We start from the raw sequence: 23,665 nt of genomic DNA on the forward strand, positions 1-23,665 counted from the left end.
CGCCGCCGGTGCCCACCTCTCCCCAGCCATGCCGGGCCTGGCCGCCGACGCGGGCAAGGTCCCCTTCTGCGACGCCAAGGAGGAAATCCGTGCCGGGCTGGAAGGCTCGGAGGGCGGTGGCGGCCCGGAGAGGCCGGACGCGCGCGGGCGGCGGCAGAACATAATCTGGGTCGTCCTGATGAGTCTGCTGCACTTGGGGGCCGTGTACTCGCTGGTGCTCATCCCGAAAGCCAAGCCGCTCACTCTGCTCTGGGGTAAGTCCCGCCGGCGCCCCCTGCGCCCCGGGCACTGTGGCGAGGCCGTACTGGGGCGCACCAGGTCGGCGCTCGGCCGCCTGCGGTGCAGGCTCGCTCCTCGCCTGCCCCCACGCTCCCCGGCCCCTTGTCATCTTGTTCTCTGCCCGGGGACGAGCAGGTATTTCTGTGCAGGTATTCTCAACTTCTGCCTCCCCCCGCGATCTGCCTGAGTAAGCGCATTTGCAGGCACGCGGTGTGGAGCCAGAGGGACCTGGAGTCCTGCGGCGCCACCGCTGTGCGCAGAGGCGCGCGGAGGGAGAGCCAGACCAGGCGAATGGGCTGTGGGAGGGAGGACGGCGGACCGGCAGGATGGCTGTGTCGCCCGTGCGGGTCCCAGAAGCTCTCCTGTCTGCCACCTTTCAGCTCCTCAGTGGCCTCCACCGGCCACGGACCTTGGGCTGAGTTAAAGACAAAAAATTGAGTGGAGAGAGGAAGAGAGACCCAGCACAGGACTGAGTCTTGGTTTTCCCGCACCATCGGGAAGAAACCAGTTCCCTTACTTCCTGTCCAAGGTCCCTGTCCCTGTCCCCTCCGTGGTCGTCTATGCCCAGTTGCAGTTCTCTGGCCCTGGAAGTTATTTGGCGAGCAAACCGAGCCCATGTCAATAGGGATCTGCTCCCAGCACGCAGCTCCAGCTGTGGCCTGCAGAGCTTCTCCAGGCCCTGTCCCCAGGTGGCCCTAAGGGGCTGTTCCGCACCTGAGATTGCACCTGTGGCTCTCCTGCTACCTCCTTCCTTGCACCCCCACCCCTGCTGGCAGGGAAGAGTCCAGGAACCAGCCACCGGCTCCTCCTCTCCCGGATCCCAGGACCCAGTCCTTGGTCTCTGAACTACCTTGCTGGCTCCCCGGCCAGTGACTGGTTTGGCCTTCGTCACAAAGCAGCAGTCGCTGGGACAAAAGGCACAGGCATTGATATGCCGGGCTGAGAATTTGACGAGGTAATCCAAGAAGCTCTTCCAGCTCTCATTTCTGAGATCTCTGAGGAACGGGGGCAGGAGAAACACAACCTACTTTTATTTCCAGAGGGGAAGAGGAAGGAAGAAAATAAGACCTCTTTCTATAAAGCTTCTTAATTTGGCATGCCGCCTGCTGCAAATGTCTTGGTAGATAATAGGCCACTGGAGTGCCAGCCCTTCACTTGAAACCCTGCAGTCCCTGCTGGTGGAAGCAAAGCCATCTAGGAGGTGGTTACCTCTGGGGGGGGGGTGTGGCTCGGGAGGGATGGTAAGAGAGGCAGAGGTCTTTGGCAATCCCTGAAGCCTTTCAAGTCTTCCAGAGGCTCCTGGTAATAATCCCCTGCCTCATCTCTCCTCCTCTCAGGGACACCCCCTCAATTCCAAGTCCTTTTCACCATCCTCCTTGTTAGGTGTCGGTTGAATTCTCCGTCTTCCTTCCTTATCTCCAAGTGACTTGACTGTGTGCTGTTCAGTCATAGCGCCATGGACACACGCCCACTTTGCCATCCAAAGCTCTTATTGCCCAGAGCCTGCACTGGGCTCCTCGCAGCCCACCGGCCTCTGGGGAATTGGGGCTCATCTTTAAAGCTGTTGTGTTCAGAGAAAGTGCAGGGAGAAGTGAGCACTTAAAGTATTATCTTACATGCCTGGGGCTCCGCAGAGCCCATGACCTCCACTCCATGCCGACATGGCGGCCCGAGACACTGGCACTGGACCAGGAGCCATGAGGACAAAGCCCTCCTCTCCAGGTCTGCCAGGTCACCTCTGCCCTTTCCAGATGGCTCTCTGTGGGGAAGACAGAATCTTTGTTCTGGAAGACCTTGGCCAAAGGACGTCTCCTTTGGCCCCAAACTCCTCTCTAGAATCCTCAGAAAGGCAACCCACTTTAGGAACCTGTTCCCCTTTCTGGGTGATGTTGCCAAACCCCATTCTCGTTCCTCCGGGGATAGCTGTCTGCCTTCACTACTCTTTATCAGTCCGTTCTCTAAGTCTTGATTCTCTCTCTCCCCCTTCACTGCCTCCTTAAAGAAAAAAAGAAAGAAAGAAAGGAAGGAAGGAAGGGAGCAGACAATGATGGAGGTTGTAGCTTCCAAGTCCAATTGTGACTCAGAAAGATCGCAAACGATGGATCTTATCTGACGGACTTGTTTTGAAGCGTGAAGTGAGAGACAGCCAGAGACCCGCTAAGATCCATGGCAGTGGCGGCTGGGCTATACCAGGGCAGCCGACGGGACTCAGGGTGGGGCCTTCTTTTCAGTGAAAGCCCTCTGTGCTGACCCACAGATCTGGCCTCACTGGAGGGCCTTTCCAACTCCCTGCCCGCTGGGTCCATCTAGCATTAGGGCAAGTTCATGCCCCAGGGGGCTGCTCACCCGCTGCAGGGACCTGCATTGTAAGGAAGTAGGCTCAGCCCACCCATCGCTTGCCACCATCCACCCCAGCAAAGTCGCCTTGGAGACAGGCAGTGTCCATGCAGGACAGCCAGCAAGAACGCTGTTGGAGTGCTGCATGCAGGAATGATTTGCGGGGCAGTGGATCGTCATCCAGACCCATCAGGCCGTTCAGTCCAGCCTCCTGCACTGCTAACCCCACCCCCGTTTTTGATTCTCCTTGAAGCCAGAGCAAGTTGTTTCCCTTCCTATCTTTCCTGTGTGTGTGTTGAGGTTTTTTTTTTTTTTTTTTTTTTTTTTTTTTTTTGTGTGGGGCGTTTTTTTTTTTTTTTTTGAGTGGGCAGCTGTCAGAACGGAATGCTCTCAAGGCTCCCTGGTCCTCAGGGATGGTTTTTATGAGTTTTGAGGACAAAAAGCAAACTCCAAGTGGAGGAGAAATCTTCAGGTAAAGGCCTGAGTTCCCCAAAGTGAACTGCCTTGAGAGTTTCTGTCCACAGAGATATTACTCAATGCCCCAAGTCCCAAGATGCCTAGAGCAGGGAGCAGTGACCAGCTATGGGGGGATTGAGGAAAAGTCCTGGGGCGCTTCTCGGTGGAACTTTTCCCTGACTTTCTCCATGCATCTGTCTGCTGACTTCCAGAAATGTCAAGGTCCTCTCTGGTTTCTACCTAAGTATCATTCGAGTCCCCTAAACGTGTCCCACGGTGACATGATGGTTTTGCCTCATGGGACCATGTCAGTAGCAGGACCAGACATGCTATGTAGTCATTTGCCCTGCTCCTGTTGCTCGATTGGCTATCCTTCTTCTGCCCTGCCCTGAGGCAAATGTGACCTTTGTGAAGGCAGACATAGGATTCTTGGTGCCCTTCTGGCTGCTCAAGCATCCGCACCATCCTGAGTGGGGTCAGCCTTTGGCAGGAAGGTCAAGGACTGGCGGTGCAGCGCGAGGAAGCCAGTTGGAGTTGTGCTTTGGAAGGCAGAGTTCCGCAAGTCACATTCTGCCAATCCTGAGACCTGCCCAATGAAGAGCTGTCTTCTGTCAGGCATTGGTAAGCTGCATCCACAACTTCGGTAGCCTGAGGTCTTTGCTGGGTTGTGCTTCTTCTCTATTAAGTCACTCAGGTTCTCTCTCTCTCTCTCTCTCTTTTTAAATGATTTAATTTTATTTGTTATTATTTATTTTTTAATTTGACCAGAAAGACAGAGAGAGAAAGGAAAAGTGAGAAAGCAAGCCACCAGGTCCAGGACTCGAACTATAGTCAGTCATGTGGGAGTCCAGCACCTTAACCACTATACCCCTTTTGGTCCCAGTCACTTAGGTTCTTGAGCAGCCCCCAAAATATATGGCCATGGACTTCTGTCTTGCCTTCAGGTTTCTGGGGCAAGTAAGGCTCAGTAGAGAGGCAGAGCTCCACGTGAATCCCTGCTTTTCTGCCTACTTACCAGCTGCATGGCCATGGACATGTTAACATCTCTGGACTTCAGTTTTCTCACCTGTAGAATGGATATATCAATACTAGTTGCTTGGGTCAGGCTGTGGTGTGGTTAAGGCAGCTGGATCCCACATAGCCAGTGTATGGTTCACATCCCAGACCCAGCAGCTTGAGAAACAAGCTAGGCATGTGTGTGTGGGTGCCCCAATTCCAGAAAATAAAGAAAGTTGGAGGAGAAGGGTTTGCAGCATGACCATCCCCTATCTATGGGGGGGGGAGTGCTTTCTTACTTTCACTCTCTCTCTCTCTCCAGTAAGAGCACGTGCCCTTTAGCAAAATATTTTTTAAATAGAAATATTATAAATAATTATATACATTTTATATTTATATAAAATTATATAAAATATAAACATTACTTTTATTAAATTATATTCACATAAAATTTTTAGAATTAATAAATTTTATACTTATGTAAAACTTATGAAAAATGTATATATATAAACTATATTACATTATTGAAAATTTTTAAAATGATTCCTTTTCTCCTAAGGTTGGGAAAGTTAAATCAGATGAGATATGTCATTCACGAAGCACAGTGTGTGGCCCTGGGTTGGTGTTAAGTCATTACTGGCTTCCGCTAGCATGGACTCTTAACACTGGTTCATTGCTTTAGTAGCAAGAAAAAAGGTCATCCCACAGCACAGTAAATTCCACCAAGCTGGCAAAGAACTTGGCCCCACTGCCTCCCTTGCATAGAAAAGATGGCCTGGAGTTTGGCAAAAAGGGCTCTTTCTCAAAGTTCCCAAAGAGAAAGCAATGCAAAACCCTTCTGTATGTCTTCCCTCCCTCCTATCCTTCTTTTTCATTCTTCCTTCCTCTGTTTTCCTCAAAAAGATCATGATTTTGTTGTTTAGGACCTTTTTGTCCAGCTAAGAATTCACCTGGTCGTTAGCATTTTCTTTGGGAGTTTCCGAGCACAACCAGTTCCAATTGCTGTAGAAACAGGGCCAAATGATTTATCTGAGTCTCTGACAGTCTCAATTTTGACTTGTTTTTCCCTCTTCCTGTCCCCTTGAGTCATCATTTCAAAAAATCTTTAATGCTCAATTAAACTACAAAAATAACTTTGAAAAGCGAATGAGCCTCTCTTTCCAACCCCTTATTTCCCAGCCTATTGTTGTTGCAACTCTTGCATTTTTAATAAATGGGCAGGAACTAAAAGCTTTACCCGAGGCGGGATTGCAGCAAAAACCGGAGAGAATAGAGTGCTTTCACTGGCTTAATAGTCCCAATAAGTATAAATATAGATTGAGGTTAATGTTATTAACTTAGTTTTTTCCCTAAACCTGGTCAAGGTCACTGCAGACTGCGCTGTGATCGTAAAACGAGCAATAGAGCTGCAGAGTGGAAAGAAAGCAGGGCTGGCACCCGGGTGTCGCCGGTAAGTTCAACGTCAGACTCCCTTCTTTTCAATCTGCAAGCCTTGGGTTCCTTGTATGCACAATGAGGGGACAGTTATTTTAAGATTGGGGCACATGCTAAAGTGCTTCCCAGAGAATAGATGCTAAATGGTGTCTGCTGCTGTTAACCCCCCTTGTGCGGGGCCTGAGAGCCTGGTGGTAAAGCCAGCAATGGCTTGGTCATCTGTCTGAGACTTTTGAGTACTTGTGGTTCAAATGTAAGGCACAGCTTTTAGATCCGAGTATTTGCTCAAGACCTTGCACTCTAATGTTTTGGTTCTCGCCTTATCTAGTTTTACATATTGAGTAAAATTAGAATCATTGCTGGGGAAAGCTGGTGATAGGTTTTACAAAGGGATGAGAGAGTCATGGTTTTTTATTTGTTTGTTTTTAAGGATCTATATAAGAAAGTGTCTTTGGTGGTATGTTCCTCATTGAACATGTATTTTATTGTCTGTTGTCTCTGGCAGACAGTCTGTCTGTCCCTCTGTCCCAGGTTTCTTTGAAAGTACCACAGTCTTAGGGTTAAGAGTATTGGGCTTTGGAAGCTAGCAGATGGCGTAATGGTTACGTCACTGGACTCCCACGTGGTTGACCACAGTTCGAGTCCTGGACCCAGTGGCTTAAAACTCACACTGGGTCTGTGCACGTGCAAGCCCAAGGTCCCCAGAGGAGAATGGAGGAGAAGGGATTCCCTTTCTGTCTTTCTGCCTCTGTCTCTTCAGCGAGTGCACATGCCCTGTACCAAAAATCTCTTGGGGAAAAAAAAATAGTGTTGGGCTTTGAAGTCAGAGAGTCTGGGTTCGAAGCCCAGTAAGACAAGTGCAGGCTTGGGCAGTCACCACCCTGTCCTGGCCCAGTGTCCCCAGCTGCAAAGTGGGGGTGATGACAGAAGCCCGGTGTCCGGTCGCAGTGGGAATGAAGTACAGCGGAAGAGTCAAGAGCCTGGCTGGGAAGTGACCAGGGAGTAGTGGCGGCTCCTTTGCTGTGTTGGTTCACACAGTCCCTGAGCCGGTGAGATTTGTTCCAGCCAGCCCTGGTTGTCAGGAAGCCCTGGTCGTGGGTAAAGGCAGCTTGCCTCCAATTTTATTTCCCCTGGCATTGGATTGGTGGCCACGACAACAGGTACCAGCTGTCCTTCCTCATAGATACTCGTTGTTTGTCCATTATGCGTGTGAATGGTCGTGAGGGAGGTCCTTACAGTCCTCCATGCAGCCATATATTCATTCATCCACTAATTCATTCACTTTTCCATGCCAGTGACTGCCAAAAATGGCTGCACATCAGAATCACTTGGGGATCTTTTAAATTTTTCAGAAGCCTGAGCCAGACCTACTGAGTTAGAAACTCCAGGAGTGATGCCCTGGCTTCCCCGCCCCCCCCAGTAGTTGCTCAAGTGTTTCCAAGGCACAGCCAGGCTGAGCACCATCATTTAATTTCCTTATTCAACAGTGTTCATCATTCTGGCATTACCTGCCAGACACTGACTTCAGGGCACTTGCAGGCCAGCTGGAGAGGCAGCCAGGTGCACAGGTGAGGGCGCCAAGGGGAGTCCCAATAAGTATAAATATAGATTGAGGTTAATGTTATTAACTTAGTTTTTTCCCTAAACCTGGTCAAGGTCACTGCAGACTGCGCTGTGATCGTAAAACGAGCAATAGAGCTGCAGAGTGGAAAGAAAGCAGGGCTGGCACCCGGGTGTCGCCGGTAAGTTCAACGTCAGACTCCCTTCTTTTCAATCTGCAAGCCTTGGGTTCCTTGTATGCACAATGAGGGGACAGTTATTTTAAGATTGGGGCACATGCTAAAGTGCTTCCCAGAGAATAGATGCTAAATGGTGTCTGCTGCTGTTAACCCCCCTTGTGCGGGGCCTGAGAGCCTGGTGGTAAAGCCAGCAATGGCTTGGTCATCTGTCTGAGACTTTTGAGTACTTGTGGTTCAAATGTAAGGCACAGCTTTTAGATCCGAGTATTTGCTCAAGACCTTGCACTCTAATGTTTTGGTTCTCGCCTTATCTAGTTTTACATATTGAGTAAAATTAGAATCATTGCTGGGGAAAGCTGGTGATAGGTTTTACAAAGGGATGAGAGAGTCATGGTTTTTTATTTGTTTGTTTTTAAGGATCTATATAAGAAAGTGTCTTTGGTGGTATGTTCCTCATTGAACATGTATTTTATTGTCTGTTGTCTCTGGCAGACAGTCTGTCTGTCCCTCTGTCCCAGGTTTCTTTGAAAGTACCACAGTCTTAGGGTTAAGAGTATTGGGCTTTGGAAGCTAGCAGATGGCGTAATGGTTACGTCACTGGACTCCCACGTGGTTGACCACAGTTCGAGTCCTGGACCCAGTGGCTTAAAACTCACACTGGGTCTGTGCACGTGCAAGCCCAAGGTCCCCAGAGGAGAATGGAGGAGAAGGGATTCCCTTTCTGTCTTTCTGCCTCTGTCTCTTCAGCGAGTGCACATGCCCTGTACCAAAAATCTCTTGGGGAAAAAAAAATAGTGTTGGGCTTTGAAGTCAGAGAGTCTGGGTTCGAAGCCCAGTCCCACAAGTGCAACCTTGGGCAGTCACCACCCTGTCCTGGCCCAGTGTCCCCAGCTGCAAAGTGGGGGTGATGACAGAAGCCCGGTGTCCGGTCGCAGTGGGAATGAAGTACAGCGGAAGAGTCAAGAGCCTGGCTGGGAAGTGACCAGGGAGTAGTGGCGGCTCCTTTGCTGTGTTGGTTCACACAGTCCCTGAGCCGGTGAGATTTGTTCCAGCCAGCCCTGGTTGTCAGGAAGCCCTGGTCGTGGGTAAAGGCAGCTTGCCTCCAATTTTATTTCCCCTGGCATTGGATTGGTGGCCACGACAACAGGTACCAGCTGTCCTTCCTCATAGATACTCGTTGTTTGTCCATTATGCGTGTGAATGGTCGTGAGGGAGGTCCTTACAGTCCTCCATGCAGCCATATATTCATTCATCCACTAATTCATTCACTTTTCCATGCCAGTGACTGCCAAAAATGGCTGCACATCAGAATCACTTGGGGATCTTTTAAATTTTTCAGAAGCCTGAGCCAGACCTACTGAGTTAGAAACTCCAGGAGTGATGCCCTGGCTTCCCCGCCCCCCCCAGTAGTTGCTCAAGTGTTTCCAAGGCACAGCCAGGCTGAGCACCATCATTTAATTTCCTTATTCAACAGTGTTCATCATTCTGGCATTACCTGCCAGACACTGACTTCAGGGCACTTGCAGGCCAGCTGGAGAGGCAGCCAGGTGCACAGGTGAGGTAGCCAAGGCAGTGTGTGTTCCAGGGCGCCATAGGAGCTGGAGGAGGAGCTCCAGCTTTGGGGGAGTGGAGAGGCTCCAGAGGAGGTGGGAGCCCACGGATCCTGGCAGGTGCTGGGGCTGGCTGCAGAGGGTGGAGAGCACTACAGCCATGGACAAAGGTCTTAAGGAAGGGCCAGGGCAGGGCGGCTCAAGGACCCAGTTGTTCAGCGTGACTGGAGAGTAGAATGGGGAGAGAGGGGAATGTGGGTGGGTGATACAGCTGCAGGTCTCAGACCAGGGGAGAGTGAGATACAGCAGGACCAGGATGGAGCTTCCAGCAGCTTCTTCCTGACTTTTCTCACCTCCTCCTCTCGGTCATCACACACACCAGCGATTTCTAGTGTGACCGAATGGCCAAGAGCCCAGTATCTAGGCCAGGTAGAGAGGATGACTGTGGAGTTGCTCAGGAAAGACCCTGGGATAGACACCTTGGTGGCAGGTATGAGGAGCTCTCGCTGAGGAGACATGGCCTGGGGCTCTGGGGAAGCTAGGAAGAATGTCTCAGTTGGACGTTGGATCTTACAGACTCAGCCGTGGGGGATAAGTTTCTAGAAAAATATGTATAGCAAACTCATTCCAGACCCAGAAAGCTATCCTCCTCTTCCTTCACTTCTCTTCCCCATGTTTCCAGAAGGCACCTGTGTGTAAGGGGCCTGGAAGCAGCCCTTTTCTCTAGCCCACAGCCCAGGGTTGAGGAGTCTCCTCTCCTGCTACCCTCTGCTCCCCTTTCTGCAGTTGTTGGGGACAAATACTTTCGGGGACATGTTGGAGGGCTCTGTGGGTCCTGGCGGGCTTCTCCAGACATGTTCTGGAGCTTTAGAGCAGCCATGCAGACATCCCACAGCTGCAGCCACCTGAGCCTTGCCGGCCTTGCTGCTCAAAGTGTGGTCCATGGACCAGCCACACTGGCATCACTTGGAGCTAAGGGACCTATGGAATCGGTAGTTGAATTTTTTTTTTTTTAAGTTTACTTCTTCTTCTCCCTCTCCTTCTTTTTAAGATTTTTGCCTTAAGGTACATGTGCTCACAGGAGAGAGAGAGAGACAGAGACAGTGAGAGGGAAAGACATGCCAGAAAGAGGGAGACAGAAAGCAAGAAGTCACCCCTCCAGGAGGGATGGCCACACCACAATTCCTTCTCCTCCATTCTTCTCCCGGGATCTTTGGCACGCACACACAGGCACCCAGCATGATGTTCAAGCCACCAGGTCTGGGACCTGCACCATGGTCGGCCATGTGGGGGTCCAGTGTTTTAACCACTACACCATCTGCTGACCCCTTAAGTTTATTTTTTTCTTCCATGAGTATGAGAGAGAGACCCCCAAGAGGGTTTTCATGCCATGACCCACTCCAGCTTCAGCCAGCCCTAGATCCTGGGTGTGCACATGCCCAGTGTGTTCATAGGGACCTGGATGCAGACCCAGAACCTTCCTTCACTGGGTCAGTCTCAGAGAGCTTGCATGGTGTTTCCACTGCACTGTCCTGCCTCAGCATCTGCTTCCTTTCTTTCTTACTCAGGTTTTTGTCACAAGGTGTGCACTCACTGGAAAAAAGTAACAAAGAGATAAAGAGAAAAGAAAAGTGGAGAAATCACCCCTGGGGAGGATGTCCATACCACAATCCCTGCTCTGAGATTCTCCATTTGGGATTTTGGGCATGCACAAACATGTGCCTGGTGTGAGTTTCAAGCCCCTGGGTCTGAGATTTGAACATCAGTCGGCCACGTGAGAGACCAGTGCCGTAACCAATATGCCATCTGCTGGCCTCAGCATCTACTTTTTAACAACCCCTGGTGACTCATCTTCATACTAAAGTTAGAGAAGCACTCCTTAGCCGCAAGTCCAACCACAGGCTGACAATTTGGAGAAGCTGGACTGGAGTGGGATTTAGCAATTTTTCCTCTGAATGACCTCCTCCCCTTTCCTTCACCTCCCACCCTTCTGACTCCACGTAGCTTATTTTAGAACAGATCAGGATCCTGCTTCTCTGACCAACAAAAAGCTGTTGCTAGAACCTTTCAGTTGGCAGTAGCAATGTTTAATTCATGGGCTAGAAAATTAATTTTATTTTCATGAATAGAGCTGGGGAAAAATAACAAGGAGACTCTGTGTAGGGCCCTTGGGAATTTAGCTTGTCTGTTTAACAGATGAGCTGCTAGGAGTGCAGAGGCCTGTGGGGGAGGGCTGTCTTCAACACAGTTGTGAAGGAAATTGTGTCAGGGTGCTTTTGGCTGCAGGTATCAGGAAGCTCAGATGGCTTATATGGGAAAGAAAATTTCAGATCTCGTTGAGATAGGCCATTTTTGCAATAACCCAACAATGTCATCAAAGAATAGGTTTCTTTTCTGCCATGGGGGCCTTGTTCACCTTTAGTTCTCCTCATGGTTATTAGATGGCTGCCAGAGTTCCAGGCAACACACAGTTTCAACCATGCCTGTGGAAGAAGAAGAGAGACCATTCCTTCCTGAAGTCTCGTTTTATCAGAAAATCTTCCCTGGTTGCCTCATAAAGTCCCCTCAAGTCTCACTTGTAAAATTGTGTCAGTCATCCCTGGTTATACCACTCGTTGGAGGGGAATGATTACCATGGATGATTCAGCCTGACCAGGGTTGGCCACTGTCTAGCCCATTCAGAATGTTAGAACGAAATATCATCGACCATTGGGTCAGCAGAAAAGTCATGTTGTATTTTTCTTTGTTATGCTGTACAAAAATTTGTCACGACTTTCCTGAAAACTCAGTAGGTAGCTTTAAAACAACAGATATGTATTTCTTACACTTCCGGAGGCTGGAAAGTTCAGGATCTTGTCTGGAAAGTCCGATCACAGCACTGGCAGAGTGGCGTCTGTGAAGGGCTCACTTCTTGATTGGTGAAGGATGCCTTCTTGCAAGGGCAGAAGGGGCAAGGGGCTCCTCTTGAGAGGGTTTTATTTATTCATTTATTTTTGTCTAGGGGACCCCCCTCCCCTCAGTGGGAATGGCCACACTGCAATCCCTTCTGCCCCAGTCTCCTCCTGGGATCTTGGACATGCACATACACACATGCCTGGTATGAGTTTCAAGCCACTGGGTCTGGGACTTGAACTGTGGTTGGGGAGTCCAGGGACATAACCACTATGCCATCTGGTGGCCTCTGGAGCCTCTTTCATAACAGAATTTATCCCATTCATGAGGTTCAACCCTCATGACCTAATCACTTCCCCCAAATCTACTCTTTCTAATACCTTGAAGGCAAGGATTTCAACCTATAGATTCATAGGGGAGGGGCATGAACATTCAGATCCTGGCAGCCTCTGAGGGCCAACCAGAACAAAGCTTGGGAGGAAGACGAGGGCATGGCTGCCTTAGCCTTCCTTTGCTCCCCTGGTGACCATCCCTCCTGGGGTTACCTAACTCCCGGAAAGGCTCGGCTTCTGTTTTGGCTTCTGTTTTGCATCTCGGTGTGCTCTTTGCTCCACTCCTGACCTGACCCTGTGGGTCATCACAGTGAATTGTCAGTGTCTGCTCTTGCCGGGTGGCACCTCTGCCCGTACTCTGCACCCTGGCCTGGCACAGGGCCTTGCTGTGATGGTACTCAACATGTGCAGTGCTGGGAAATAAACGAGTGAGCGTGGGTCACTGTGCCTTTCTAAGAGGAGTTTGTATTTCATACCTTAACATCAAAAACGATTTCCCTGGTAGGGAACTTTCTGCATGGATTGGCTCTGATGGCCCGGGGGTTAAGGCAGCCAAATTCCACATGGCCAGCTGCATAGTTTGAGTCCTGGATGTGGTAGCTTGGGAAACATACCAGACCCATGTATGTGCATGGCCACAATCCTGAAGAAGGAGAGACGGAGAAGGGATTGCAGCGTGACCACCTCCCATGGGGGATGGTTTCTCTCTCCCTCTCTCTGTGAATGCACATGCCCTCTAGCAAAGAAAAAAAAGAGGACTTTCTATGTGATTTGTGGAGAGAGGCTAGAAAGAGGGCCTTTTCTTTTCTTTTCTTTTCTTTTTTTTTAAAGCTATATGACTCCTTGGGAGCCAACAGTTAGCATAATGGCTATGTCGCTGGACTCCCACGTAGTCGACCGCGGTTCGCGTCCCGGACCCGGCGGGTTAAAAATCACGCCGGGCGCGTGTGCGTGTGTGCCCAAGATCCCGAGAGGAGAATGGAGGAGAAGGGATTGCAGTGTGACCATCCCCCCTGGGGGGTGATTTCTCGCTTTCTGTCTCTATGTCTCTCTCTGTCTGCCTGGCGAGCGCACAAGCCCTATAGTGAAAATCTCCAAAAAAAAAAAAAAAAAAAAAAACCTATATGACTCCTATACTAGAGAGGGATAGGAATGGGGAGAAGGTGAGAAATCACCCCACAGGGGTCTGGAACTTGTAGTCAAGAGGGGCCTTTCTTAATGCCCTAGGATCTGCATGCCTGTCTGCACCTATTCTTCCTGAGTCCAAGTCACCCTGACTTCACAGGGGAATTTGTAGTGATCTCTGTTGCTCTTTGGGGCTTTGATGGGGTGCATGGGAGTGGGATGGGGTGACTACACTGGGCCCAGGGGATTGATAAACAGTCTGGTGGAAAACCAGTGACTTACAATGTTTCTCTGTCAAGGTTCTCTTCGACAACACCCTCTCCCAGTCCGGTCCTTTTCTCGGTTAGCCACTTTCCACATCTTGCCTGTGACACAGAACTTAAGTGATGAAGTCACAACCAGGTTTCAGCTCTGTTGCCTCAAATTTTACTTAAAAGCACTTGAAAGTCCACTGGGCAGATGGCATAATGGTATGTCATTGGACTCCCACAGAGTCGACTGTGGTTCGAGATCCAGACCCAAAAGATTGAAAATCACACCGATGTGTGTGAGTGCATGCCCAAGATCTTGAGAGGACACTAGAGGAGAAGGGATTACAACGTGGCCATCACCCCCCATCTCCCCTCCCACCCCCCCACCAGGGAGTGATTTCTCACTTTCTGTCTCACAGGCCCTATAGCAAAAAATCTTTCTCTCAAAACAAAACCAAAAAGAAAGTTCCACTGGGCCACATGGTGGCATGGTGGTTAAGGCCGGTCCTGTGTTTGCATGTCTAAAAGCTGAGAGGAGGTGAAGGGCCCCCCTGGGAGTGCTTTGTCACTTTCCACCTCTCACCCTCTCTTTCCTTCTGGTGAGTGCACACATCCTACAGTAAGTTAAAAAACGAAAGGCCACTGCATCCTCACTTAACTTCACCCAGCAAGTACCTTTTTCTATTTGTACAAACCTTGGAGGATCGAAACATCTTACTAGGAGGAAGGTGCTAACTAGGTGATCAGGGAAACAAAACAATGGCTTTTGTTTAGAGAGTATGAAAAAAATGCCTTATAAGGTGCAGATGTCAGGGCTGGCATGTGGTGTGGTGGTTAAGGATGCTGGACTCCTGCATGGCTGACTGCGTTTTGAATCCTAGATCTAGCAGATTGCTTTTTCACTTTCTCTCTCCCTCTGTCCCTCTCTGATCAAATTAAAAATAAATAAATAAATAAATAAATAAAGTTAAATAATTCTTTTTTTTTAAAAAGATACAGATGTCAAGAATATGTGTAGAGGCGCTGGTAGGAGGCGTGGTGGTTAAGGGCACTGGACTCCCACATGGCTGACCCTGGTTGGAGTCCCAGACCTGGCAGCTTGCTTTCTCACTTTCCATCTGTCTCTCACTCTGTCCCTCTCTGGTCAAATTAAAATAAATTAATTAATTAAATTAGAAAAAAAAAAAAAGAATGCGTGTAGAGCAGGAGTCAGTTAAGCATAAATGCCTACTGAAGGTAAATGCTTAATCCATGTTGCTCCAGGTGGTGGCTAGGGCTTCTGGGTGGAAGTTTCCTGCAACTGCCTCTGAAACAGGAAAAGACATCAAGCCAGCGGGTGGTGTGGTGGTTGAAATGCTGGACTACCACATGGCCAACTGTGGTTCAAGTCCTGGATCTGGTGGCTAGCTTTCTCACGTTCTCTCTCTCTTTCTCCCTTGTGAGTACACATGACCTATAGCAAATTTAATAATAATAATAATAAATAATTCTTTCTAAAAAAAAAAAAAATAGAAAAATCAAGTGTCCATGAATTTGGAAATGAAAGGAGATGATAATAGGACCCTGGGACCAGCAGATGGTGTAATGGTTATGTCCCTGGACTTCCACATTGTCAACCAAGGTTCAAATCCCAAACCTCATGGCTTACAACTCTGGACTTCCACATTGTCAACCAAGGTTCAAATCCCAAACCTCATGGCTTACAACTCGCCAGGCGCATGTATGTGTGCCCAAGATCCCGAGAGGAGAGTGGAGAAGAAGGGACTGCGGCTTGGCCATACCCCCTGGGGAGTGATTTCTCACTTTTTATCTCTTTGGCTAGTGTACATACCCTATAGCAAAAATCTCTCTTAAAAAAAGGAGAAAAAAAAAATAGAGTCCCAAACTCAGGTTTAAATGTGTTTTGTTCCTGTATCACTGTTTATTGGTTGAGTATCATCAAACACTTGCCATTTGGACTGAGTTCATTGTAGCTTGTTTCCCGGAAGGGACCATGGCTTATAAATGCAACCTGTGACCCAAGTGTGCAAGGCTGTCTTCAATAACATCCTCCTCTTTATCATCAAAAAGCACTTATTAAGCACGTAATTAATTATGTATGGCCCTGGGCCAGGCATTGTATGAAAAAACAAAGACCAGGTCTCTACCCTCCTACCTTTTAATAACTCAAAGGAACAGCTGCGATTCCCCCACGACTGTACCTAACTTACTGTTCTCTAGGCAGGGGAAAAGAATAGAAAATACTTCTCTATCAAAGTTCCATGCATAAAATTGAAAATGAATTTCTAAAATGTAATTGTTTTGTGGAGTAGTTTATCAATCCACTCCTCTAATAAATATGTTCATAAGAAGCATTTGCAGATGGCTACAATGAAGCTCGTCTCTATTCTCAGCTTATGACTCACTTGAGTGTCCCCAAAGCATTTGTTTTGCCTGCGAGTCTCTATAAGCAAAAGGAGATATTTATTAGCAAGTGTGAATAATGCCCACATCGCTCCCCCTTCCACCTCCCACCCCAATCCATTGTGTTTGGCATTGCAGCACTTAAAATGTGGGTGAGTCACTAACATTTTTGAGCTATACTCAAATTACTTGAGGGTATTAACAGTGTAGGAGGAGAAAAAATAATTTTCTCTCTGCCCTTCCTAGTTCTTAGCTGGGACAGACTTGGGAAGAAGAGTAACACAAGAAAGACGAATGGAAGTTTATTAACCATGTATGCCTCATGTATATGTAAAAGATACCCAGAGAATGAGTAGTTAATTCTTAGGGCGGTGACTTTCCATTCAAGCTTCTTCAGCATCATCAACAAAGAACAGTAAATTTTGGACCAGCAGGTGGCTTGGTGGTTAAGGCACTGGGTTTGCACATGGTCCACTGAGGTGTGAGTCTAGCACTTGGTGGCTTGCTTTCCCACTTTCTTCTCCCTGCCCCCACCCCATGAGCACACATGCCCTATGGCAAATTTAAAAAGAATAATGATAATAAATAAAATTAAATAAGTAATTCTTTTTTTAAAAGAACAGTAACTTTCTTTATTTTTGAGAGAGATTTTTTGCTATAATGTGCATGTTCTTGCCAGAGACACACAGATGGACAGAGAGACAGAAAGTGAGAAATCACCCCTCAGGGGGGATGGCCATGCCACAATCTCTTCTCCTTTGTTCTCCTCCCGGGATTTTGGGCACGCACGCACTTGCGCTCAGCATGAGTTTCAAGCTGCCGGGTCCAGGACTTGAACAGTGGTCAACTGCATAGGAGTCTAGCAACATAACTATTTCACCATCTGCTGGTCCCCAAGAATAGTAAATTTATATAGAAGTGACAAGACAGAGGAAAAGGACTTCTGGTCTTTAGGAAAGGTAAATTGTGAGAAGGCAAATAGGTAGAGGCTACTTATTGGATCATCGGGAAAGTCATGATGTATTTTCTGTGCAAAAATGGAGTATGACCTTCTCAACAACCCAACAGTAAAGCTTGCCATGTGGATTCCTTTGGTTCAGGCTGATGGGGGTCCCACTTGATTTTCCATGATCAACCTTTGTCACTCTTGATAGAGAGGAGAGACACCTTTGTAAATGTGTGATTTATTTTGGGGGAACAAAAGGAATGGGTGGGTAGAGAGTTTTTAATCCTTTTTTTTTTTTAAAGAGTTATTTATTTCATTCCATTTTTTATTCTTATTTTTTTTAAAAAAAGAATTGTTTTCATTTTATTTATTCATTCATTTTATTTTAATTTAACCAGAGAGTGACAGAGAGAGAGAGAGAAAGTGTGAAAGCAAGCCACCAAATCTGGGACTAGAACCATGGTCGACCATGTGAGAGTGTCCAGCACCTTAACAACCACGCCACCTGCCGATCTCCTATTCTTCTTATTTTTTTTTAAATTTGACCAGAGAGAGACAGAAGGTAAAGAGAGCCACCAGGTCCAGGATTTGAACTGCGGTCAGACATGTGGGAATAGAGTGCCTATAACCACCTTGTCACCTGTCGGCCTCAACAGTTTTTCTTTTCTTTTCTTTGGAGAGGTTTTTGCTGTAGGGCACAGACAGGCTCTCGCCAGAAAGACAGAGAGAGACAGAGAGAAAGTGAGAAATCTCCCCCCTGGGGGGCAGGTGGCCATGCTGCAATCCCTTCTCCTCTATTCTCCTCTTTGGATCTTGGGGACACATGCACACACACCTGGCATGAATTTAAGCCACCAGGACAAGAACCGCAGTCAACTACATGGGAGTCCAGCAACATAGCCATTATGCCAACTGTTGGTCCCCAGAGTTTTTCTTGTATCTGCTTCTTCTCAATTACCTTCAACTCAGATTAATGCTTATGCCAGAGTAGCATTATTTGAGGTAGCATATTTTTGTCTCCACAACTCCATCTAGAGCTCTGGAGAGGCATGTCACTACCCTCTGAGTATAGACTAGATATAACCCAACTTGGCAAAGCTCCCATGCGGATTGGAATTAGCCACAGTTATTAGAGCTAATATTCCCTCGTGGGCAGAGCTGGTGTTCAATCAGTTTATGCCACCGTAGCTGACTAGTTGTTAAAATATTGAAAAAGTAAACAGCTGTTACCTTCCCCGGTACTCCTGGGATCTCCACCAGTCCAGGAACTAACGGGTCAATGCCTGGCCCAGCTGCAGTACTTAAATCTGCGTCTGTTCTGATTGGTTGGTGGCCTCTGGGTAGTCAGATATTGTTAATATCACCTCTGCATATGCATCCTCTTGTTATATAATCCATATAATCTTCGGCTTCCGTCCCTTTCATAGTTCTAATATAATGAAAACTTAAAGCAGTTTATCATTCTGGCTTAAATTTATTTCCCCAAACTATGTAAGGAAAAGTATTAGGGTTCAATTTAAATTCTGGGGCTTTAAAGTAAATCATTTGTTTTAATAGAAGCTTCTTTTGTGCAGAAGCAGTGTGTGTCAAAAGGGTCATTTTCATTTTGATTTATAATTGCTTTTGTGTAAGACACCCCCCTACACACACACACACAATGAAAGAATTGAAATTTATTGTATCATCAAAAAATAACATTGTAGGGGCCAGAAGGTGGTATGGTGGTTGACGTGCTGGACTCCTACATGGCTGACCACAGTTCAAGTCCCAGATCTGGTCACTTGAAAATCATGCGTGGTTGTATGTGTGCCCAAAATCCTAAGAGGAGAAGGGATTGTGCATGGCCATCCGCCCTGGGGGGGGTGATTTATCATTTTCCTTTACACTGTCTCTCCTGCGAGCATACATGCCCTATGGCAAAAGCCTAAAATAAATAAATGAAAGAATAAAAAAAAGGAATAGCATTGTAAAGATAAAATTGTTCTTCCCTTTTGACGTTGGGCGTTGGGAGGATAAGATGTAGAAGACACTGCTCTTCCAGGCAGTGCTCCTAGCTCGCAGTTCATTTTCCCACGGTGTCGTAGGTGGTATCTGGGCTTCAGGCTAGCCCAGGGTCTGTGTCACTCAAACCATCACCTGAAGCTTGGTATATGTCATTTTTATTTATTTATTTTTTTGGAGAGGTTTTTGCTATAGGGTGTGTGCACTTACCCGAAAGACAGAGTGAGACAGAGAGACAGAAAGCGAGAAATCACCCCCCAGGGGGGGATGGCCACGCCGCAATCCCTTCTCCTCCATTCTACTCTCGGGACCTTGGGCACGCATGCACATGCGCTCGGCGTGAGTTTTAGCCACTGGGTCCAAGACTCAAACTGCAGCCGACTACATGGGAGTCCAGCAACATAGTCATTACGCCAACTGCTGGTCCCAAGTATATGTAATTCTTTAGGGAATTATTTAATTTAATTTTATTTATCATTATTATTAATTTTCAGTTTGCTGCAGAGCACATGCATGAGAGAGAGAGAAAGCAAGCCGCCGGGTCAGAGACTCAAACCACTGTCAATCATATAGGAATCTAGTGCCTTATTTAACCATAATGCTACCTACTAGTCCCAGTAGTTTTTTGTTTGTTTGTTAAAGAACCACTCTATCTAACTTCATCTATTTGTTTATTTTCATTTGATCAGAGAGGGACAGAGTGTGAGAGAGAAAGAGATAGGGAAAGTGAGAAAGCAAGGACCCGAACTGTGATCAGCTATGTGGGAGTCCAGCGTCCCCAATCACCATGCCACCTGCTGGACCCCCAGTAGTTTTTTTTTAATTTTAGAGAATTAAAACATATATTATACATAGTAAAGACATTGAAGTCTTTATCTTTGCCATCCCCATTCACTTGGGGGCTCTTTTCCTTGTAATTTTTTACTGGACTACTACTTTGTGAGGTCTTCCTGGGTTTCTCTCATTCAGTGACCTGGACACAACGAGAAGAGAGGACAGAGGACCTCCCCTATGTAATTTCAGGCTCATCGAACACTTGTAAGAACAGTGGAAGAAACTTTCACACACGGTCTGGATTCACCAATCTGCATCTCGTCCCGTTTGCCCTGTCATTTCTCTTCATGTTTTGGGTACATACATGTATTACTATTTTGGGGACCATTTGAGAATAAGCTGGAGACTTTGTGTGTGTGTGTGTTTAATCTCTAGATTCTTCAGTGTTTATTTCTTAAGAACAAGAATGTAGTGTGGTGATTAAGGTGGCTGGATTCACCTGACTGACTTCACAGTTCAGGTCCTGGACCAGGTGGCTTGAAAAACATGGGCGAGCATGTGTGTGTGCCTGCCCAAAATCCTGAGAGGAGAATAGAGAAGGGATTGTGGTGTGACCTCCCCCCACAGGGTGTGCATTTTCACTTTCCCCCTCTTACTCTCTGAAATCTCTCATGAACACATGTACCCTGTAGCGAATTAAAAAAATAAAAAGAATATGACAACTGTACAGTTATCAAAATCAGAAACGTTCAGCTTGATAATTATTTAATACACAGCAGATAGTCAAATATCATCAGATGTCCTTGTAGTTCTTTATAGATATTTTTTTTTGAGAGAGAGAGATTTTTGCTATAGTGTGCGTGTGCTCACCTGAGACAGAGAGAGAGAAAGTGAGAAACTACCCCTGGGGGGATGACCGTACTGCAGTCCCTTCTCTTCCATTTTTCTCTTGGGATTTTGGGCATGCACGCACATGTGTCCAGTATGAGTTTTAAGCTGCTGGGTCCAGACCTCAAACTGTGGTCCACTATTAAGGAGTCCAGCGACCTAACCATTATGCCATCTGCTGGTCCCATTTTTTATTTTTATTTTTTAACTTTGGATTAGGTTGAACGAATTCCAGACAATTCCATTTGTAAATCCCTAAGTGTTGAGTATTGGTTGAGGTCATTCTGGCTACATCTTTCACATGGAAAATCTTGGGGGCAACTTCTCGCTATTCACTGTCCTCAGTCCTTGGGGGAAAACAGCTCTGAGAGGCTGCAGAGGGGCAGAAACTGAAAGCAGATGTGGTCTGGGCTGTCTGTTGGAGTCATCCAAGTGAATTTACTGAACACACAGACTCCAGGGCTCCGTCCACACCTGTGGAATTAGTATCTGGGGGCCAGACATAGAAGTGTCCCAGCTGGTTCTCACACCCAGTGGGCTGGAGGCACTCAGTCTTCAAAGCGGGTGGCCTGAGGTAGTGACACTGTGTCCGCAGCAGGGTAACACCATCTTCGCATCTTAGAATTGTGTGGCTGTTGGATTGCCAGAAATTCTACCATCCCAGAGACTTCAGGATTGAGGAAGGACACCATTTTAAGGATAGGGACAGCTCGGGAAATTGCTTTCAGCACATTTTTCTCCAATACAGGGGCAAAACCCTGAGGGAATGGGAGTTTCACAGGCGTGGAGAGAGTACTAGGACCTGGAACACTTTGCAGGATGCAGAAAACTTGTTTTCTGGGTGTTGAGGAGGATGAGGAAAGGGCCCTTAGACAGTGACACTAACTTATGACAGTAATCTGTCTTAGTCTGTTTTGCACTGCTGTACAAAATATAGATCATCCTCAATTTACAAGACTTACTTTTTTTTGAGATATTTTTGCTATAAGGTGTGTACACTGCCCAGAGAGACAGAGAGAAATCACTCCCGGGTCATGAGGGCTGGGGATGGCTATGCCACAGTCCCTTCTCCATTCTCCTCTTGGGATTTTGGGCATACACGCACTCACGTCCTGCATGAGTTTAAGCAGCTGAGTCTGGGACTCAAACTGTGGTCGACTATGTGGGAGTGCAACAACATAATCATTACACCATCTGCTGGTCCCAAGACACGATTTTTCGATGGTGTGAAAGCAGTATGCATTCAGTAGAAAGCATACTTTGAATTAGTAGTCAAAATGGATTTTTCAACCTAGGATATTTGCAACTGATAATGAGTTTATCTAAATGTAACCCATAACAAGTTGAGGGGCATCTGCATCTGAGACTGGGTAATTTATAATGTACAGAAATGTATTGGCTCACTGTTCTGTGGCCTGGGAAGTCCAAGATCAGAAAGGCCAGCATCTGGCATGGGCCTTCATGCTGCATCTTTCCAGAAAGGAAGAGCAAAGAAAGGGCGAAAGAGAGCACAAGAGGGCTGACCTCATCATTTTTTATTAAAAAAAAAAAAACAAAACACTTCCACATAATGGCATTAATCCATTTGTGGGGGCAGAGCCCTTGTGACCCGAACACTTTCCATAAGGCCCCACCTACCGACACCACCACATTACGGATCAGATTTCCAATGGATGAACTTCAAGAAATATATTCAAACCATAACGTGAGTGGGTATCCAGTTCCTTTCACTGTGGAATCTTTCCCTTTCCTTCTCTTAGAAAGGACATGTCCCCTTTTCTTTCAGCGTGAGTGGTTCTCAAGCCATAGCTGGTGCTTGCTTAAATTGTAAGGCTCATTCAGACTTCCTCGTGGGAGTCCTCCTGGGTTTCTCTCACTCAGCGACGTGGATGCAAAGAGAAGAGGGCAGAGGTCCTCCAACACAGAGCAAGGCCTGCTTCTCCTGACTGGCGTCTTCACAGGGAAGCAGAGATGCAAAGCCTTGGCCCCATGCCCAGACTGCCCCGAGGTGTAGAAGCGGCAGGTCCTGGAGAAGCAGAGGTCCAGGCTGACCTCCCGGGGCCTTTTGGACTGGCCAGGTGTTTCTCTCATCCAGAGGTTGAAGGGAGAGATTTCAGCTATAAATTGCTGCTGAATAGTTAAGGTGCTAATTAATCTCCCGAGTTTTATCCTGGCCAGGCCATTCCTAGTGGGGATTAATTAATTGGGTTTATGAAAAAGATAAAGCATGTAAGGTGTGAAAGGGATTCTTCAGAATATGCAAATATTTGGCCTTCATCTGTTCAGGAGCAGTGAGGGAGCCCGTTTGGGGTGCACTTTTCTGCACCTGCTTGGAGAAAGATTTCAGTGCCTGATGAAATTCCATTTTGCGCACATTTGGGGACATGGGTCTGGTGTGTGAGGCAGGTGCTGAGATCCGCCGTGAGCAGCTGCCATTTCTACCTATAAGAAGCTGTGATCCCGAAGGGGAATTGAGCCAGCCAATTCAAATTCAGTAGGACGAATGCCAAGATGGATGCAGGCCCAAGGCAGGGATGGCTGGAAGAGGGGAGTGGGCAAGAACACTCGCAGGGAGGGGTGACACTGACTTGCCTTTGGAAAGGTGCGTAGGAGTTTTCCAGGCAGAAACATTAGGGGAAAAGCATTCCGAGCAGATCTAGTGACATTCTAGGTCAGGATGTGGACTGCGAAGGAAAATTGGGGGCTAAAGATGTGTGTAAGCATGTCTGTGCTTCCTGAGTACCAAGCCTGGGGCTAAGGGCTTTCTGGATTGGAATTCTTTTCCTGTTTTGAATTACTTATTTTATTTTTATTTATTATTGTTTTTATTTTTAAATTTGCTACAGGGTGCGTACATTCACCAGAGAGAGAAAAAATGAGGAAGCAAGTCACCAGGTTTGGGACTCAAACTGCGGTTGGCATTGTGGGAGTGGGAGTCCAGCACCTTAAGCACCATGCGACTTGGCCCGAGTTGAAATTCGTAGTCCAGACAGCAGTAATCCTATGGAGTAGGTATAGGGCCATGGGTGCGTGTGCTTGCCAGGGAGAGATGGAGAGATAGAGGGAGAGGGAGAGAGAAAGCACCTCCCAATGGGGTGTGGTCATACTGCCATCCCTTCTCCTCCATTTCTCTATCCTGCTAGGACTTTGGACACACACACACATGTACCGGGTGTCTTTCTTTCTTTCTTTCTTTCTTTCTTTCTTTCTTTCTTTCTTTCTTTCTTTCTTTCTTTCTTTCTTTCTTTTTTTTTTTTTTTTT

At 47.3% G+C, this 23,665-nt stretch overlaps 1 protein-coding gene across 1 annotated transcript in view; it reads left to right on the forward strand.

The window, feature by feature from the left end:
• The first annotated feature begins 6 nt into the window (after positions 1-6).
• SCD5 (stearoyl-CoA desaturase 5) overlaps positions 7-23,665 on the forward strand; it is a 173,996-nt gene continuing 150,337 nt past the window's right edge. The window contains exon 1 of the mRNA XM_006151429.1: positions 7-254. Coding sequence (XP_006151491.1) covers positions 29-254 — 226 coding nt within the window. The 5' untranslated portion in view covers positions 7-28. The remainder of the gene's footprint in view (positions 255-23,665) is intronic.

Source organism: Tupaia chinensis, unplaced genomic scaffold (genome assembly GCF_000334495.1).
Source record: "Tupaia chinensis unplaced genomic scaffold, TupChi_1.0 Scaffold000318_1, whole genome shotgun sequence".
Lineage (NCBI taxonomy): Eukaryota > Metazoa > Chordata > Mammalia > Scandentia > Tupaiidae > Tupaia > Tupaia belangeri.